At 43.4% G+C, this 19307-nt stretch overlaps 1 protein-coding gene across 2 annotated transcripts in view; it reads left to right on the top strand.

Moving 5' to 3' along the window:
• The window catches only part of ASAP1 (ArfGAP with SH3 domain, ankyrin repeat and PH domain 1), a 346825-nt gene that overhangs the window by 214558 nt on the left and 112960 nt on the right, over positions 1 to 19307 (top strand). For both annotated transcript variants that reach the window (XM_053896107.1, XM_053896106.1), the window contains exon 5: positions 8653 to 8798. In XM_053896107.1, the coding sequence (XP_053752082.1) occupies positions 8653 to 8798 (146 nt within the window). The remainder of the gene's footprint in view (positions 1 to 8652; positions 8799 to 19307) is intronic.

Below are 19307 nucleotides of genomic sequence, written 5' to 3'. Positions count from 1 at the left end.
CGTCCCTTAGGCAGAAAATCTTCTCACAGACTGCTAGGGAGAGGGCAAGCTGTGGAAAACAACAAGCAGAAAAGGAAATGTGAATGGACAATAAAATACAAAAAGATACTCGGGCTTACTGTCACCCACTTTCTCACATCCCTGTGGTATGAATTAAAAAAGTACAGCAACATCTGTGCTCTAGTGAAGTTCTAGAGAAATCCCTCTCACATTTGTACGGCTGTTGGGTCTGTGCATTGTTACCACCAGCCTCTGGAGAAACATAGTAGTGTTATTTAAAATTTGAAATGTGCACCCCATTCCCCAACAGTTCTGCTTTTGTGACTGCATCTTTTAAAGTGACAGCATGTAAGAACTTGTGGATAAGAATATTTATGGCAGCATTGGTTTTTCAGCAGCAAACACTGGAAGTCCCTCAGGGGGATAGTTCTCCAAATCATAGTAGTGTTTGTTAAGGAATATAATCACGTTAAAATGATTAATTAGATTTAATTGTATTCGGTTTCTTGATCCTTATTCAGTAGGAAAAAAGTAAGCCGTGTAGTCTTGATTTTAATATGCCATTTGGTTTTTTAAAAATGAGAAAAAGGGAGAAGACCCCCTATTGTATGTGTGTTTGTGTATTTTTTAAGCATAGAGAAAGCTTTGCTGAGATTATTAACATACCACATTATTAACTCTGCTTATTTCAAGGAGATGGGATTGGAGAAGGGGAAAGGAAATGATCATTTGTATCTTTATGTATCTCTGTAGAAGTGTATGAATTATTTTTGTAATTTTAAAAACAAATGGAATTAAAACTTTTAAAGGGTGATTAGTGCTACAGAGTATGTATAGGATGGTGTAAAAGAATTTATCACTTCCCCCTCTCGGCCAGCACTATAATTTATGACATGGCTTTATTATTACAGTTATAGCTCATTGTAGTTTATACGCCTGGCACGTGGCCAATACTAAGTATTTTCCGAAGAAGGAGAAAAGACTTGCTCCGGGAGACTTCACTACATACGCTGAGCATTTTACCAAGCAGGTCGAGGGCTGGGGACTGGGTGAACAACTGCAGACCAGGTAAAGCTGGCAGCTGGGACGTCGCAGGAGGCTGAGGAGGGAGTGAATGACAGGCTCGCCTGGGAGGTTACACTTACGTTTGATCTCGCAAGAGGCAGGTTGAGGCCCAGAACTGTGAGGTGCACTGGGGAACTTCGGCTGGGCTGCGTGGCTGCAGTGCAGTGATGCCTGCACCCGAGCTGTGCTCCAGATACCTCTGAGCTCTCGAAGATGAGGTGATAAACACAGTGGCACTGGACCCGCGGCAAAGAAGATAACTTCCATAGAGACACAGGAAGAGAAGCGAGGCTCTCAAGAAGGAGAGTGTGCGAAGTTAAGGAAGGGAGACTCAGTCTGGGGCCAGGGATGGTTCCTCCCACGTCTTAAAGACCCACCGTAGGCCAGACCCCGGAGGAGACGCCCTGGAGGCGTTTCCCGTCCTGTCCGCGTCAGGATCCCATCGAGGTATTACTGTGGTTAAGGAAGCACAGTCTAAGATGATTATATAGATTGTCTTAGATCCACAGCTGGTAAATGGAAGACCTAGGGTTTGGTCCACGGTTGTCTTGTGTATCGTGGACCCTCCAAAAAATACCACGATATTTAGATTGTACCCAATTCTCCATTAACATCAGAGCTTCAGCCTTCGGTCTCAGGGTGAATGAAAGCAATAAAAGTAAAGATATTTTTAGAGGCTTGCCATGTACTTTATAGATTCTACATTTGTCACATTTCACGTATGAAAGCCGAGACCCAGAAAAGTACCTTTTCCAAGGTCACGGATGGGTCAGCCTGGACAGAGGGAGATTCAAACCCAGGGAGACGCAAACCGCTTATGCCTCTGTCCCTCCGTCAGATGATGCCTCGGTAAACATTAGGCTGTGCTTGGTCAAGGTTGGGGGAGCTTTTGAGGATGGATCTATTATGAATGCTTTCAAGGCCTTTACTCATTAAATAGAAATAATCCTTCGTGGTTTTATAATGTTCACTGCTGTTGCTGCAGTTTTCCCCAAAGAGCTTTCACATTAATTATGACATCTTTACCTCTTAGCATTCAACCTCAAGGAGTATGCTGGGTATAGGTATTATCAGACCTGTTTCAAGTTTACTTATTTATTTTGAGAGAGAGAAAAGAGCACGCAGGGTAGGAACAGAGAAAGAGGGAGAGAGACTTCCAAGCAGGCTCTGTGCTGACATGGTTTAGAGTACAACGCGGGGCTTGAACCCACAAATCGTGAGATCGTGACCTGAGCCAAAATCAAGAGTTGGATGCTGAACCTACTGAGCCCCCCAGGCGCCCCTATCAGACCTGTTTTATAGGTGAAATAAAGGCCCCTGAGAGCCTTAGTCACCTGACCAGGGTCACCTGGTCGAGCCTGGAGCTAAGGACCTAGATTTTCAGATCCCTCAGTCAGCCACTTGACATCTGGCTCAAAAATAGCAGACGTCTGGAGTTCCAGCACTTAGCCAAGCATAATGGGTAAGAACACAGGCTCTGCAGTCCGTGCCTGTCATCACCATGCAGCTGGGTGACCTTGGGCAACCTGTTTAACTCTGAACCAGTCTCTGCATCTGGAAAATGGGGATAATAAGGGCATGTCATTGTGAGCATTGAGTGAAGTAATGCAGGACAAAAGCACAGCTCCTGGCCCATTAAGTGATCAAAAATTTAACCACAATTAATTATAATTATAATTAATAATTATTAACGATTATAATCAGTCATTGTTACATTTATTGCATCTTTGTCATTATTACAGGACAGGAGGTCTGTCTTACTCACCCTGTTTTTCTTGGTGTTTGTCATTAAGCCTTTCATGTATTAGATTCCAAATAGATATTTGTAGCACGCATCATGGCAGCCTTGACTGTCTTTCCTGAGTTTGTCAGTGGAAAAGGGTGGGTTTGGAATCGGATGAGGCTAGGTTCCAATGTGGATTCCCCAGTGAGTTTCACTGTCTTATCTATAAAACACTGCCTTGAAGAAGTTTTAGGATATTCCCCGTTCTGGATCTCGCCACACGGTTGGTGCTTATAAGCTGCAGCTATAGTTACAGCGACAGAGCATCAAAGGTTGGGTTGACAGGCCAGTTGGGAAGTTTTGTGAGTTTCCCAGTTTGGTAAGGCAAACATCCCTTAGAGAAAGGCCTGTTTAATAATTGCTGTGGTTCTGAAAATTTTGAGGACGGCCTCATTGGAGAAATGTACTTGACATTTCAAAGGAATATTGAATTTGGGGGTGCCTGGGTGGCTCAGTCGGCTAAGCATCCGACTTCAGCTCTCAGGTCATGATCTCATGGTTTATGAGTTCGAACCTATTAGGCTCTGTGCCGACAGCTCAGAGCCTGGAGCCTGCTTCCGATTCTGTGTCTCCGTCTCTCTCTGCCGCTCTGCAGTCCTCCCTCCCTCTCTCTCTCTCTCTCTCTCTCAAAAATAAATAAACATTTAAAAATATTTAAAAAAAAGAGACTATTGACTTTTAATGTATTCTCAAGGCACTTGTAACTGCCAGCCCCAGGAACATACACTCTGAGAGCTGTCACGGACTTCAGAGTATAGTTGGAGCCGCTGTCCCCCTGGCCAGAGGACGAAAGGTGGACGCCACTGCACTGGACTCCGAGGAGCAGCCTGGTGCCGTCCTCCATCATTGCTATCCTCGCCATAAACATTTATCGACCTTATCACGTACCATGCACTTGGCGTGCAGTAGCTCATTCCCCATAATGCCTCTGTGAGGCAAATACCATTATTACCCCCATTTTAGAGCTGAGAAGATGAGACTTAGGAAGGTGAGTTACTCCACCAGAACACCACACAGGGTTGGTGACAGACCTGGAATTTGATCGTAGATCTGTCTCACTTGAGGATACGGGGGAGAGTCTCCGCTCTGAGATCAAAAAAGCCTAAGATTAAATTCCCTTGTTTATCAGCTGTATGACCATGGGCACGTTTTGGCATCTCAAAAGTGAGGATGATAACGATACTTCTCTTCCAGTCTTGTTAATACGTTGATTCAAGTGAATTAAGTAACGTGCATGAAGTGCTTAGTGCGGTGACAGGCATATGCTAAATACTCAACACACTACTGTTATCTGTGTTATTACTAGAATAGTAAATCACTACTTAGGTGCTACTGTGGGCTTACATGTCAGAACGTATGTAAAGGCCCTTTCGAGCTGCATGGAACATAGTAGGTGATCTGTATATGTTAGTCATCTCCCCAAAGAAGTGCCAGCAGTTGAAATCTTGACTAAGTGGCCCTCTCTGGTTCAGGTGGTAAAATTATTTTATTTTCTTCTTTTTCCAGAACTGAAGGGAGTCACCTGGCTCTTAGAATTATCTTACATTCTGCGACAATACCATGAATACCAGAAATCCCCTGTAGATATTTGAAAAGCATGAATCTCTCCATCACGGCTGGATTGAATTTCTCTCTTTCCTTGTTCTTTTCTTTTATCTGGTCTCCATCCTCACTTCCTTTTGCCAGCACTCACTTTACCAGCTTCCCGAGAGTCTGCTGGCACTTAACATAGTTTACCCTGCTTTCTGAAAGGTCCTGGTCAGGCCATTTTCTGTCTCATCAGCCCTCCCATTCAGTCACACCTGTGTCTGTGACAGTCCCTCCCCCTCCCCCCCAAAGCCCTGTATTTCTCTCTTCTTCCCTACACCCCCGAATTTACCATTTGTTTCTCTGCTTGCTATACTCTGTAATAGAACCTGCCCTCTGCCTCTGCCGTTGTTCTCTCCTCCACCAGAACCCCCTGTCTCTCTACCCTCTCCCTCTGCTGAAAACCTGCTTGGTAAACCCTTAGTTTTGTACAAAGGGATGCATGTGTTTATATAATATTGCTAATGAGTTGTCACAGATTTGGGGAAAAAAAAAAGCATGTGAGATATATATTCTTTTTTTTCTTTTTTTTTTTGTGTGTGTGTGAGATATATATTCTTATACTGGCTACATGCCAGGTACTGTTTTAAGCACCTAATAGTTAATTGCCATTATTTCTACCCACAAGATTATTAGTATTATCCCCAGATATACCTTACTAAGTTGTGATTTTTTTTTTAATGTTTATGTATTTTGAGAGTGGGGGAGGGTCAAAGAGAGAGGGAGAGAGACTCCCAAGCAGGCTCTGTGCTGTCAGCGCAGAGCCCGACACAGGGCTCAAACCCACGAACTATGAGATCGTGACCTGAGCTGAAATCAAGAGTCAGATGCTAATCGACTGAACCACCCAGGCACCCCATAGACTGTGATTTTTAAAACGTATCTACAGTAGGAAATTTCACACATATATACAGATGTAGGATTACCATACGTATACTTATGCACATAAGTATAGGTATCAACTATATGGTGGTTCATTAGTGGAATTAACAAAGCACACAGGACCCATGCCCTAGCCTGGACTTACTCATCGAGTCTCACCTTTTGCCTCTCTCGCATCATTTTTGATGTTCCATCTTCCCGATAAAGCCTCCTTCTCCCCTTACAGGGTTCTGGTGAGGGTTAAATATGGTCTTGTAAAAAGCATTTGGGTAAGAGAAGGTTCTCAACAAATGCCAGTGCTCCCTTCCTGAGCCCCATCTGCCTTAGCCCAAGTCTGTCTTGTTGTTTGATGAGTCCCTCATCTCTGAGAGACTAAGAGCTTCTCCTAATTCTTTCTAAGCTCTGCATGCAGTTCCAAACTCAAGAGAGTGGCTGTGTCTGGGGAGGGAGGGAAGAGATTGGGATTGGGGGAGAGAGGAAACATTCTGAAATACTTTATTTCTTAAACTGGCTGGCGGGTCCATGAGTATTCTCTTCATCTGAAGGTTGTGATATATGTCATTTGAAATATTTCGTAATTCCAAGCAAACAAACAAAAATCCTATATACTTCTGTTTTACCAGAAACACTTCCTTTGAAAGCAGTTGAAATTAACAGGCTGCTGAATGCTTTTTTTGTTTGTTTGTTGTTTGTTTCTTGTTTTTGCTGGCCTCCAAAAGCAGAAGAGGGTTGTCAGGTGTGGTGGGATTCTCAGGGGTGAGGTAGGCTCTTTAGCTTTAGACAGAAGGAATCAGGGGTAACTCCAGTTTATGAGGGGATCAAACATGTGCATCCTGTCTGTCGAGCTGATGTGGCCTTTCTTTTGTGTTTTCCTGAGCCACTTCCCTCCATTACTTGGGCAATAACCAGAGCTGCGTTTTATCTTTTTTTAATATCTCGGCCTAAAATGCTGACATCCACTGTAGGCATCATGAATTTTTGATGTGATGATTGGAAGGCTGCTGGGGCCTCATTTCATTTCACTGGACTGCTGTGACACTGGTTTCCTTTTGTGTATTGAGACTTCCTTCTTGGGACATTCCCCAGTTCAGACCTCTGTTTGGTTTCATGAGTGCCCAGTGCTCCCGCACAGTTATTGAGAGTGTATTTGAGAGTGAGATGCTTTGGGTTTTCATCTCCGTTATTGAACGATCCAGGAGATTTTAAGAAGGGAATGCTTCTTAAATTCCTGAAAAGAAAATCAACAAATCCAAGTCAATGGATATTTACTGAGCCCTAGCTTCTTAAGCTCAGCTCACCGAAAAATGACAACCACGGTGGTATTTGTTGGGTGGGGACGCAGAGATGAGCCAGAACTAATCCCTGCCTCTCACAGTCGTATGGCAAGGGAAGGTCTGTACTCACACAAATATGATGTGATATGGTGGAAAATACTGCAAAAGAGGCACAGAGAGTTACTGGCAAGGGAGGATATTGCCAACTAAGGGAAGGCTCTATAAGGAGGTATTTAATTAAGCCTTTAGAGGTCTGATTTTGCTAGACATGATTTTGTCAGATACTCACCGTTCATTTATTCATTCAGTAAATTGTTAGGCGTCTCTTATGGGGCTCCGTGCAAATCTGTGCCTCCCTGTCCTCTACCACAAAGGAAGCGAGAAGCGGGGACCTGAGTAGAGGCATCTGAAACGTGTGCACGTGGAAGTCGGGCACCTCGCCTCCACTCACACTTCCTTGGTCAGCACGTGTCATGTTCCGTGCTTGCTTCCTTCAAGAGTGTAGAGACGTGCAGGACTGCCTTCCAGAGCCTGCAGGGGTGGGGAGTCTGGATATCTGCGGTAAGTGCTTATGTCTGCCGTAAGCATCGCAGGATGTGATGCACAATTTTACAGAACCACACTGGATGCTGTATTGATAGGGGACTGTAGGTGAGCAAGAAAGAGCTGCAATAAAGAGACTTTCATAGGGAGGTTCTGCAGTGATCAAGGCAAGAAATGATGTCAGATAAGATTGATAGCCATGGGGGTAGTGAGTTGTCAGATTTTGGTTACATTTTCAAGGTAAAGACAATAGGATTTGCCAGTGGGTTGTATCTGGGGTATGAGAAAAAAAAAATCAAGCATGGCTTTGATGGGTTCCAACCTGAACAACTACAAGAATGTATTTGTCATTAACTGAGATATAAGGGTCTGTAGAAAAAGAAGGTCAGGGGCCGAACATGAAGGGTTTGCTGTTAGCATGTTGAGATTGAACATAGTTATCAGACATCCAGGTGGAGATATTGAATAGGCAGTTGACATAGAAGTCTATATTTCAGGGCTAGGGTCTGGGCTGGGGTATCAATCTGGGATAGAATAGAAGTTATTCAAAGCTATAAACTAGATGAGATCCCAAGAGAGTGAGCATAGAGAGAGAGAGAAGAAAAGCCCAGGGCTCTCCAACACTATGAGGTCAGGGGGATGAAGATCCAGCAAAGATGTTGGAGAGGAAGGAGCAGCCAAGACATAGAAGAACGGTGAAGAGAGTGTGATATTATCCTGGAAGCCCAGTAGAGAGAGTGGGAGTGGTTATTATTTATGGTACACCCACTCTTTGTACAGTTCGTATCACCTCTTCAGCACCACATTCATGTAAGATAGGGTTAGTGTCATGTTACAGATCGGGAAAGCAAAGCTCAGAGTGAGGAAATGTATTCACAAGTATCTCATTAACGCCTTGTAATTCTCCAACTAGGATAATGGTCCTAAAAGTTACAAAACTGATAAGATAGCTAGCTTATAGGTGGTGAAACCAAACCTCAAACGTTGATCCATCTGGTCCATGCCTTGACGACTCACACCAAGAGATCGTGTGCAAAAAAAAATCATTTTAAAAATGCTGTTCCTCAGATCTGAGGCTTAGACAGAATTAAAGGAAATTAAGATGAGTTGCAGAGAAGGAAACCTGTTAGAACCCGTGGATGTTTCTTTTGCATTCCAAGATTGATTTTCAAAGGAGACTTTTCTCCTTGTTCCTGCTAATCATAGTTTCTTAATGGAAATACGATGTGCTTTGAGATGGGATGATAATCTGACCCTCCCCGGCCCCTGTGGGGAGTCCATGGGCTAGTTGGGATGTAGGTGAACTGAACGCTGTGAAAGAACAAGGAGGAAACCCCGTTTACTAGAGTGAGCGAGGACATCTAGCTCCCCGCTGACCACCTCTGGACACATTCAGTGAATAATTGATGCCGTGTCTCTTTGCCTTCCTTTTAAGAGTTTCTAATGATCAATCAGTGTTCAAAGTAACTCGTCATTGTGGCAAATAATAGCTCAGACTCCTGCCTTCTTCTTTTTTAGATCACGTACAAAATGAAGAAAACTATGCACAAGTTCTTGACAAGTTCGGAAGTAATTTTTTAAGTCGAGACAACCCAGACCTTGGCACTGCTTTCGTCAAGTTTTCTACTCTTACAAAGGAACTGTCCACACTGCTGAAAAATCTGGTAAGCCATTGCATAAGTGATTTCTAAAAATTTCAGCCAGACCAAAGTACAATAAGATCACGAAGAGAACAATTTAATAATCTCCCCAGCCCCCCGTCCTGGGGGTTAAACAAAATTAAAATTAAAAAAATAAAAAATGAAAAGCTTTTTAGTCTCCGGTATGGAGTCACGTGTAAAGAAAATACCGTTGTAGAACTCCTAGATCCAGCTTCTAGCAGGGTAGATTTACGGAGTCAGAGAAGGTAGTTAACCTGAATTCTCTTCCCCATTCTACCATTGCCTTCGTTTGGGTTTTGTCTGAGATAATTTTTAGCGACTTTTGTTTTTTTATTAGTTGAAAGAGTGTTGATGATTTCTGTGTCAAACATACACTGGAAATCCACGTTGCAAGTGTTATACCTCACTTGTATGAAGACAAGCATGCATTTTGGTCCCTGACTTACAAATAGTTATCCTCCCCAGTTCCTCACATCATTTTAACCCCCCACCAAGAAAAAGATTTTGGGATTCAGGGGAATCCAGGGTTACAGAAGTTGATGACAAAAGGAATCCCTAAAAACCTGGGACGTGAGGGGTGTCTGGCTCCAGGAGGCAAACAGAGTTGGGGCTGGGGCGGTCTCTTTGGCGACACTACTGTCCGGATACCCGCCCTCACACCCTGTTCACACCGAGAAGGCTCGTTCTGTGTGGCATCACCACCCAGCCCTCCTTGTACATTAAATCAAGTCTCTCTTCTCCAGAGTCCCGGGAGATAGAGGCACAGGGAGGTTGGACAGTCCCAAAGGACAACGATGCCATACTTTCCTCGGCTCTTTCCTGAAGACCGGCAGACTCTTCCTCTCCCCCAGTCTCTCAGTATTGCACCCTGGCCTCCTTTAAGAACTCAAGATGTCTTGGCCCTGGGTTAGTTGCTCTTCCATCAGATAGGCTTCTGTGACCTTACAGGAGAATCTTGTCACAGATCCGTTCAATACAAACAGCTAGTTTACAGACGAATACATACTCTTCGAAAAATGAAAACTGCCATTCTGTGGTGTTTTAACCTGAATATTTGACCAATCAGAGTCTCCTTTTTTTTTCCTATCCTACTAGATGAATACATGTGTGTGTCTGTCTTCCTAACAGCTTAATTCTAATTTGTGGTTTATGCCATTGAGTTAGTCTCCTACAGTGACAGCTAATCTTAAAGAAAATGAAGATGGAGAATAGAAACAGGTCTTATTTCCAAAAACTTCAGGAACTTAGGACCAACATGTTGCTATACTTTGGGGTTTATTTGACAAATCCATGATATCTCTGTAAATCTTAGAGTATTTAAATCGCTTTTATTGGGAAGATGGCCCTCATTTCTCCTTCCTCTGGGTGCTGCCTGTCTTTCTGCTGATGGCCTTGCTCAAAGGCCATGTGGTGGGAAGAAGGGAAGTGAAGCAGCACTCTGACTATGCACGTGAGTAATTACTGGTAACAGACTTGCTCAGGGAGGAAGTTCTGTTTTCCCCCGAGGTGGGTGTTTTCACAGGGGTGTCTTGCTAATAACCTTTAGTTTCCGGGACACCAAATGTATTTGGCTTCAGTCGAGACTCATCACTTGCACATTTCCTGGACCAGTCCATTCCTCCCCTCCCTCCACTGTGGGTTCCTTCCCCAGCGTGTGCCGGCCCCACGACGCAGTGGTCACTCATGGAACTCATGGAACATTCGTTGTCTGTATTTGCTTACCTAATACTACACTGACTTGCCACCATGCAGAAACCACTGATATTTATTGAACGCCTTGATGAACCTGGTAATATGCATCATGTGTAGATTTCTTTTCTTTTTTTTTATGTTTGTATATTTGTGAGAGAGAGAGGGTGGGGGGCAGAGAAAGAAGGAGACAGAGAAAATCCCGAGCAGGCTCCGAGCTGTCAGCACAGTGTCCGACGCGGGGCTTGAACCCACGAACTGTGAGATCATGACCTAAACCGATATCAGGAGTCAGATGACTCAGTGACTGAGCCACCCAGGTGCCCCAGTATGTAGGTTTCTTATTTTACATCTTACAACAATTCTATGGTTGTTATACCTTCAATCCAGATGAGGGAGTTGAGGCACATCAGTATTTAACTTGTTCAGGTACACTGTTAATAAGCAGACGTGTACCCGAACATTCTGTGAGTCCGTTGTCTCTACCACCCTACTCTGTTACACTGCCTCTATCACCCTACCTGGGTGATTGTGTTTCCCTAAGTAATGCTGATCTCGCTGGCCCCCTACACAAACTCCAAGCTGCAGGCCTTCTTCCTCCCTGGCTACTCTCCTTTAAGGGGTAGAAGTCTAAGAAATATCTGATAGAATTGCTAGAAGACCCAGTTCGCTTAATTAAAAAAATAAAAACTGACATTTTCTCTTTGAAGTTAGTGGTGGCATGCCTGACGAGGGAGCAGGTAAAAGAATCTGTTTGTACTATAGTTGGTTACTAAGGGAACGCTATTCTGACTGAATAAAAAGCCAGTCCCAGGAGTTTATACAACCTGACAACAGTTTCAGCAGCTTGCTGCTTCCCTTTTTATGTTCTGCCAGGAAAGGATAGAGCAAAACAGACAGGCTGATGCGGCCAAGCCTTGGAGCAGAGAGAGGGCTCAGAGGAGGCCACGCCCCAGGAGGGAGGGGCTTCTGGCCAGCTTGCAGCCCTCCAGCCCCCACATAAGAGTTTGGGGAGCATCCTGGAGTTTGTTGGAGCTCTAGAACACCCCCTGGGAACCAGTATTTCTCAGGAGGCTCTTGAAAAGCCTATTTTCTTAAGCTAGTGGAGTCTGGAAACGTTAAGCAAGAATGGGTACAGTTGGAATTCAGAGAGTAAGATAAAAGAAGGTACTTTGATATTTTTAGACTTTTCTAAATTGTATCCTCAGTCCAACCAGTAAATGCCAAATGTCTCTTGTGTTCCAAGGTCTGTGGTACATATGGAAAAATGTCATTTTCTAATAAAGCTAGTACTGACAATGGGCATTTTAATAGTTTTCATTAAAACATTACTTACTTTCATATAGAGGAAAAGGAACCGGTAGATTTGGGGGTCAGGTGTAGCTTTCTGCTTTCGACTAACTCTAGTTAGAGAAAAACTTTCATCGTGTTGCCTGTAAATAATCGGTATTGGGAGTGTATTGTGTTGAGGGGGTTCTGAAGGGTTGGTTGGTCCTGAGAAACGTGACCCGCTAAGTGATGATAACTGTCTCTTCTCTGTTTGTTTGTCTTCATCTCCTAGCTTTCAGTGACTGTGGAAGGTGGGATGGCCAGGTGGGAAGTTACGTGAAAACCCCAAGAGCCGCAGGGATGCTGGGCTAACATCAGACAGGGCTGGGGCTGGTTTCTGTTGTCTAGCTTCTGACTGCTAACTGACCGCCACCTGAGGACCCCAAAGAGAGTTGTCACTGTGCCTCTTTACCCTGTGAGCTCGTGCCAGAGTCGACGCACTAAGTCAGGTTTAAAGTAACTCACGTTTTCTGGGCGCCTGGGTGGCTCAGTAGGTTAAGCATCTGACTCTCGGTTTTGGCTCAGGTCATGATCTCACGGTTCGCGAGTTCAAGCCCCACGTTAGGCTTCATGCTGCCGGTGCAGAGCCCGCTTGGGATGTTCCCTCTCCCCTCTCTCCCTGTCCCTACCCCACCTACACTCTCTCTCTCTTTCAAAATAAGTGAATAAACTTTAAAAATAATTTAAAAAAAAAAAAAAGCAACTTGCATTTCTTCCTGCCCTTCGCCTCCACATACCAGGAGATGTTTTTTGTGAAAAAGCTGTTTCACCTCACAACAGGCCGAGAGAGGCTGTGAAGGGTGGGGGGGAAGTAGGGTCTCCATTGGACCTGCCAGCCCAGCTCCCCACTTAGCAGGTTTACAGCCATAGGCAAACGGTTGAACTTGTAGGGCTAGTGTCCTGACCTGTACATAGCATTGCTGGTATCTGTTGTGTGGTAGTGATGGGACTTCATTGAGATCATGGAATCAGATCACCAAGCACAGTACCTGACATGCGGAATTTACTTAACAAATACAAGCTTTTATTATTACTTACATCTTCTCATTTGATCTCTATGGCAACTCCCCAGGGTAAAGGCAGGTATAGAGAGTCCCATCCCATTTTACAGATAAGTGCACCAAATCTCCAAAAAAATAATATGCCTGGAAATAGTGGAGTTGGGGCTCGACCCCAGGTTCCCTGACATGCACTGTTTCAGCGATGTGCCCCCAGCAGTGACAGAGTGGTGGCATTGCCTTTCTGTATGGATTGTGGATACAGGTAGCCCACCTGGCTTGACTAGAACCTGTATGAGTAGCCATCAACCCAGGTTTGTGTCTGTTTAGCTTGCAAAATTCTTTCTATCCGCATTTTCCCTTTCGTTTCCCCCACCAGCGAGTTATAATATACTAGAAAAAGAGTGTTAGCCAGTAGTTCACAAACTTGTGGTCTTAGGACCCCAGTCTTAAAAATGATCAAGGAGGGGCGCCTGGGTGGCTCGGTCGGTTGGGCGTCCGACTTCGGCTCAGGTCACGATCTACGGTCCGTGAGTTCGAGCCCCGCGTCGGGCTCTGTGCTGACAGCTCAGAGCCTGGAGCCTGTTTCAGATTCTGTGTCTCCCTCTCTCTCTGCCCCTCCCCTGTTCATGCTCTGTCTCTCTCTGTCTCAAAAATAAATAAACATTAAAAAAAAAAAAATGATCAAGGACACTGAAGAGTTCTTGCTAATGTGGACCAGTTCTATCCATACTTACTGTATTAGAATTCAAAAGAGAAGTTTTGAAGTCTATTAATTCATTTTGTTGCAATATGCTGTTTGGGTGAAATAGACAAAAAAATATAGCCTCACACAGGTCTATACATTGGAAAGAGAAAGGAGTACTTCACAAATTCAGGTGATCATCAGTATTCTTCTTTGCTACTGTGTCAAAACTTGACAAGGGTTTGTTTCTTAAAAGTTAATAACAATGTCTGTGAATCCGAAACTGTGTGTGACAGGCTCACTTTATTCATTTCTGAGAAAATGTTTGCCAAATACCCATGTCTCAGTACCACAGTTTGTCAGCCATTCTTTCAAGGGGAAAAATGGTGTCCCCTTAAAAAGGTAACGGACAAAACTAGCTAGTTCAGCTAGCAACTCAAAATACTGCATAAGTGCTTTTTCTCAAGATAACTGTCATGCTTTGGTATGCCTTGAAGGTAGTTTGTGTGTACTTCCTATTATATCAAACAGAATATAAGAAAGATGTACTCAAGGACTGATACATAATCAAATCAGTAATTTTTGCTGTTTCATCATGGGCATTCTTTATTTTTTTATTTTTTTAATGTTTATTTTTTTGAGAGAGAGACAGACAGACAGAGCATGAGCAGGGGAGGGGCAGAGAGAGAGGGAGACAAAGAATCCAAAGCAGACTCCAGGCTCTGAGCTGTCAGCACAGAGCATGACTTGGGGCTTGAGCTCTTGAGCTGTGAGATCATGACCCACGCCAAAGTTGGATGCTTAACCAACTAAGCCACCCAGGCACCCCTCATCATGGGCATTCTTAAATGAAAATAGCCTTTTTTTTTTTTTTTTTTTTTTTTTTTCCATTGCAAGAGCATGACCATAAACAATACAGTGGCCTCGGTTGGTGTTAATGCCGTAATTCACATCAGGACACCATTGGTTTCACCTCCATTACTTTCGTGCTGTCAGTGCTAATGTCTAAACAGTGGGAAAGGGGCGCCTGGGTGGCGCAGTCGGTTAAGCGTCCGACTTCAGCCAGGTCACGATCTCGCGGTCCGTGAGTTCGAGCCCCGCGTCAGGCTCTGGGCTGATGGCTCGGAGCCTGGAGCCTGTTTCCGATTCTGTGTCTCCATCTCTCTCTGCCCCTCCCCCGTTCATGCTCTGTCTCTCTCTGTCCCAAAAATAAATAAAAAATGTTGAAAAAAAAATTAAAAAAAAAAATAATAAAAATAAACAGTGGGAAAGTCAGGTAAAATCTGTTAGTGCTATTATGAAAGTACTATTGACCTTTGGGACTTCTAGGGGCCTGTACCACGCCTTGGGGACCCCTGGCCATAAGAAATCAAAGGCTTTGCTGTGATTCTGGCCCTGGCCCTGAATAGATTAACACTGCCTAAGTTACAAACGTGAATGTCCTCACTGGGAGAATGAGGAAGAGTTACCTTCCTTACCTGCCCTATTCTTTTTTTCTTTCTTTCTTTCTTTTTTTTTTGAGTGTTTATTTATTTTTGAGAACAGCACATATGGCGGGGGTGGGTGGGGGCGGTTGCAGAGAAAGAGGGAGGGAGAGAATCCCAAGCAGGCTCCACACTGTCAGCACGGAGCCTGATGCAGGGCTCGATCTCACAAACCATGAGATCGTGACCTGAGCCGAAATTGAGAGTCGGAAGCTTGACTGAGCCACCCGAGGCGCCCACCTGCCCTATTTCTTATATGAGGATTATCACACCACACAGGTGAGAAACTTTGCAAGCTGCCGAGTCCTGGAGTCGCACACGGTGGGCTATTACCGTATTAATAAGCTACATTAATATTAAAACCGCTGAGGCATTAATAGCCACTGCAGGAGACTTTATTTATGTATCTTTTCTTACTATAAAAAGAACACATGCCTAGTGGGGAAAATTTAGAATCCAAAGAGAAAATTGCTGTTTCTCTTTTATAGTGTCCCTTCCCAGAGATAACTGTCATTGATACTTGGGGTTTATCTTTCTAGTCCTCTTTCCTGCACCTCTTCTCCTCCAAATAGATGAAATCATATGTTCTAAGCAACTTGTATTTCACTAGATTTCTCTTAATGTTGGCGTTAGAGCATTTGCACTCTCCCTCATTGGGACGGATGACAGATTCAAAAGCTTGAGAGGGTGTGCATTCCCAAAGAACCGATCATCCTTGACAGTTCAGCCTTTGTTCCCCGGGGAGTCTTGTCCCGCCCCAGTGCCAGGACATCTGCCTGATGGCAGCCCAGGTGCTACGGCAGGAGGAGGACCCGGGACTTACTGTCCAGTGGGACTCCCCAAGTACATTCCAGAAGGTCGTTTTTCTTTTGCTTCATGTGTGCTTTTGACACCTTAAAATGAAAAGTTCCACAAAAGGGTGACATCCATCAAGATAACATTGCCATTTGTATATTTTTCTGATTAAAGTCCAGGTCACCCAAAACTACCGAGGGGGTGGACCGATCCGAGAGGGAGGACAGATCCGTGGTTACCAGGGGTTAGAGAAGGGGTCAAGGGCATGACCATAAAGGGGTAGCCTGAGGGAGTGAATCCCTTTGTGTTGATGGAACAGTTCTCTGGCTTGGTGGTGGTGTGGTTGTGCTGATCTGTTCATGTGGTAAAATGTCACAGAGCCATACACAGGCATAGTAAAAAAATGACTGTATGCAGAAGCCCAGGTATCAGTGATGGTTGTCTCTGGGAAAGGAGAATATAAAAGAGAAACCACAATTTTCTCTTTGGATTCTCAATTTTCCCCCACCAGGCATCTGTAGACTGGTTGATAGTCTTATCCCAGTGTTGCTTCCCAGGTTTTGATAATGTCCTGTGTAAGCTGTTAACTTTGTAAGGTCTGTGTAAGTTGTTAACTTTGGGGGAAGCTCGCTGAGGGTACAGGGGGCCTCTCTGAACTGTTTTTGCAACTTTGCTGAGTCTGTAATTTTTTCCAAAATGGAAAGTTAAAGTATAAATCATCGAATTGTAGTCAGGGAAACAAAGTGGGGAAAAGCCTTGAATGATACAGCTACCGTTATATGAAAATTTCAATGTGAAACCAATGTGCAGAGCAAAACTCAAACCCTCTCTTCTCTGCCATGCCCTCAGATCTGTACTCCCGCTTTCTTTGCCCCCACCCCCCCCCCCCTTTTTTTTTTACAGGTTTTCTAAACCAGTCTTTGTCCGTGTTTTCAGTTGCTCCCTCTAGTCAGAGTCCTTTTTGTGGTCACTGTTCCCAAAACATGAAGTGATGAGCTCTTTCCCCTCAGCAGGGAGTCTTTGTCGTGTGTGAATACGCCTAGGGAATGCTGCCTCTTAGTGGAGAGAAGCCAGAGCGATGTGGACAGGATGTATTTTGTTGATGTTTGTTAAGATGTGTGAGGCCAGATTACAAGTGCCTGGGCTTTTATGCGAAGTACTTGTCATATAATCTGGTCCATAAGCATATGCTTAGTAGAGAGTAGCATTTAAAAAAATATATTAGAACTATTTCTTTAGTTGACTTAACCAGTCTCTCTGAATTCATCCTTCTTCCTGTTAAAGATGCTTTTGTAACCAAAGCCAGCTCCAGACATAACAAATCACTTGTTGTTTCTGGATTATAAACTATTTCTTGCTTCCATGCCTTTATACCTTCCGTTCCTTCTCCTTTTAATGTCATTTAGTAGTTAATGTAGATAGAGTAGATAAAGGCTTTCTTTACAATGCAGCTTCCTTGTTTAAAAAAAAAGGAAGAAAAGAAAGGATGATCTTTTAGAGTTTTAGCTTTTTCTAAGTATTTTTTGTTATTCATCTGATTAAATACATAGAACCTAAAATATGTTCAATTTTTTCTTTTTCTTTTCTTTTTTTTTTTTTTTTTTTTAAGTCATTGGAAAGAAAGACGTAAAAGCATTGCTTGCTAAACGGTGCCAGATCTGCTTTCTGGCCAGCAGCAGGCCACCGTTCCTGGTGGCTCGTCGGTTAAGCGTGTGATTTCGGCTCAGGTCATGATCTCCTGGTTCATGAGTTCGAGCCCCTCGTCAGGTTCTGTGCTGACAGCTTGGAGCCCGGAACCTGTTTGGATTCTGTGTCTGCCTCTCTCTCTGTTCCTCCCCTGCTCACACTCTGTCTCTCAAAAATAAATAAAGACTAAAAAAGAAGAAGAAGAAGAAGTTAAGGAGTCAACAGTAAATTGCATCCATTTAATCACCAAGCCACCAAATGGAACGGGAAAGGAGTAACTGGTGGGTTGAAATAGATTCTCAGTGGGTAAGGTAAACTATTTGAACCGTACCCCAACCCCCCCAGTGCAGCAACAGTGTTAGGAAATATATGTAAATCCTCTTTTTAAAGGAGGTGCCCAGAAGGATTCTGGTCCAGCCAGGACTGTCCATGCCTTCTCTTCCCTGAGCCTCTGGACAGTTCTGTAACTTGCGAAAGATCCTCAGTCTCTCTTTTAACAGTTAGAGGACCGTTATTGCTTCAGAGCTATTGAAGCACAAGAAAGATTTCTCCAGCTACATAGCATTTCCCGTGTGCAATCTCTAACTACAGGGTATGTGGTCGAGTTAAGGATTTGTTTAGTGTTCAATTTTTTTTCTTTTCTTCCCCCTCAACTGAGAATAGCTAAGAAATATACAGGTTGGACCTAGATTTATAGCTAATCAATTATTTCTCAGGTTCTTTGAAATACTGAAAAACGTAGAGGGCGTGAGTTTGCTCAACAGTCCATTGGTAGCCCCTGGGTACCCTGGATTATAGAATACAACTTAACAACCTTCTTTGCAGAAGAGTCATCCATAATTGGAAGGTTTTAGCATTTCATCTGCCAGACATCCCCCCATGTCCTGACAGGCTTCCCTGGCAGTTACTATTGTGAGAGCTATCCATGTGGGTAAGAAGGAGATTTCCTTTTTCTCTTCCATTGTAAAAGTTGTACATGTTTACTATAAAAATGTGAGAAATAGGGGACAAAATAAAATAAAGGTAATTCTACCCTTCTAACTCCTGTTAATACTAATAATATACCATGCCCTTTGAAACAATTTTATAGATTTGTACACGAGAAACTGATAAAATTCAGAATTTTGCAGATTCCAGAGTGGTGGTAGGGTGCATATGCCACATATTAGATAACATCACTCCCACCAGCACCCCATGACTTTTCAGGCAGGTCCTCATAATTAAATGCAATCAATCTGTTTTCTGCAGTGGAACCTGTGAATGTTTACATGAAGTAAGAAAAGACTCTGAAGGGTGCCACCTCAGTTCAGGTCAGAGCTTACAACCACCTGAATTCACGTTAGATCAGGTTTTGTTGCCAAATGACTTTAAAAAACAAAACAAAACAAAAAAAACCTTGTTATTATACATATGCTTTGCAAACCTTATTTGAAGCCTGTTGGCTGTCTAGGACTATATAGATAAAACTGGAAAAATCTTTAACAGGCTACATAGTATAAACCATAGTTGTATGGTTCATTCTATAATGTTCATTGTATAAACCATAGATTCCCTATATAAAAATTGAATTTTACATTCATCAATGCAGGTGTACCTTGTCTTAAATACATCCAATATACGGAAGTCCTGTGGTATCCCCAGCCTGAATTTAAAAATGATTTATTTTTCTTTTGGCTTTTTTTTCTTTTAAGGATTAACATTAAAAAGAGTGTAAATAGGAAGTTCAAATACATTTTTTTTTAATATTTTTTTTAACGTTTATTTATTTTTGAGACAGAGAGAGACAAAGCATGAATGGGGGAGGGTCAGAGAGAGAGGGAGACACAGAATCCGAAACAGGCTCCAT

This window comes from Panthera pardus, unplaced genomic scaffold, assembly GCF_024362965.1.
Source record: "Panthera pardus isolate Hobbes unplaced genomic scaffold, ASM2436296v1 HiC_scaffold_7, whole genome shotgun sequence".
Classification (NCBI taxonomy): Eukaryota; Metazoa; Chordata; class Mammalia; order Carnivora; family Felidae; genus Panthera; species Panthera pardus.
Note: the sequence above shows the minus strand (reverse complement) of the source record. Positions and strands in the feature narration are given on the sequence as shown.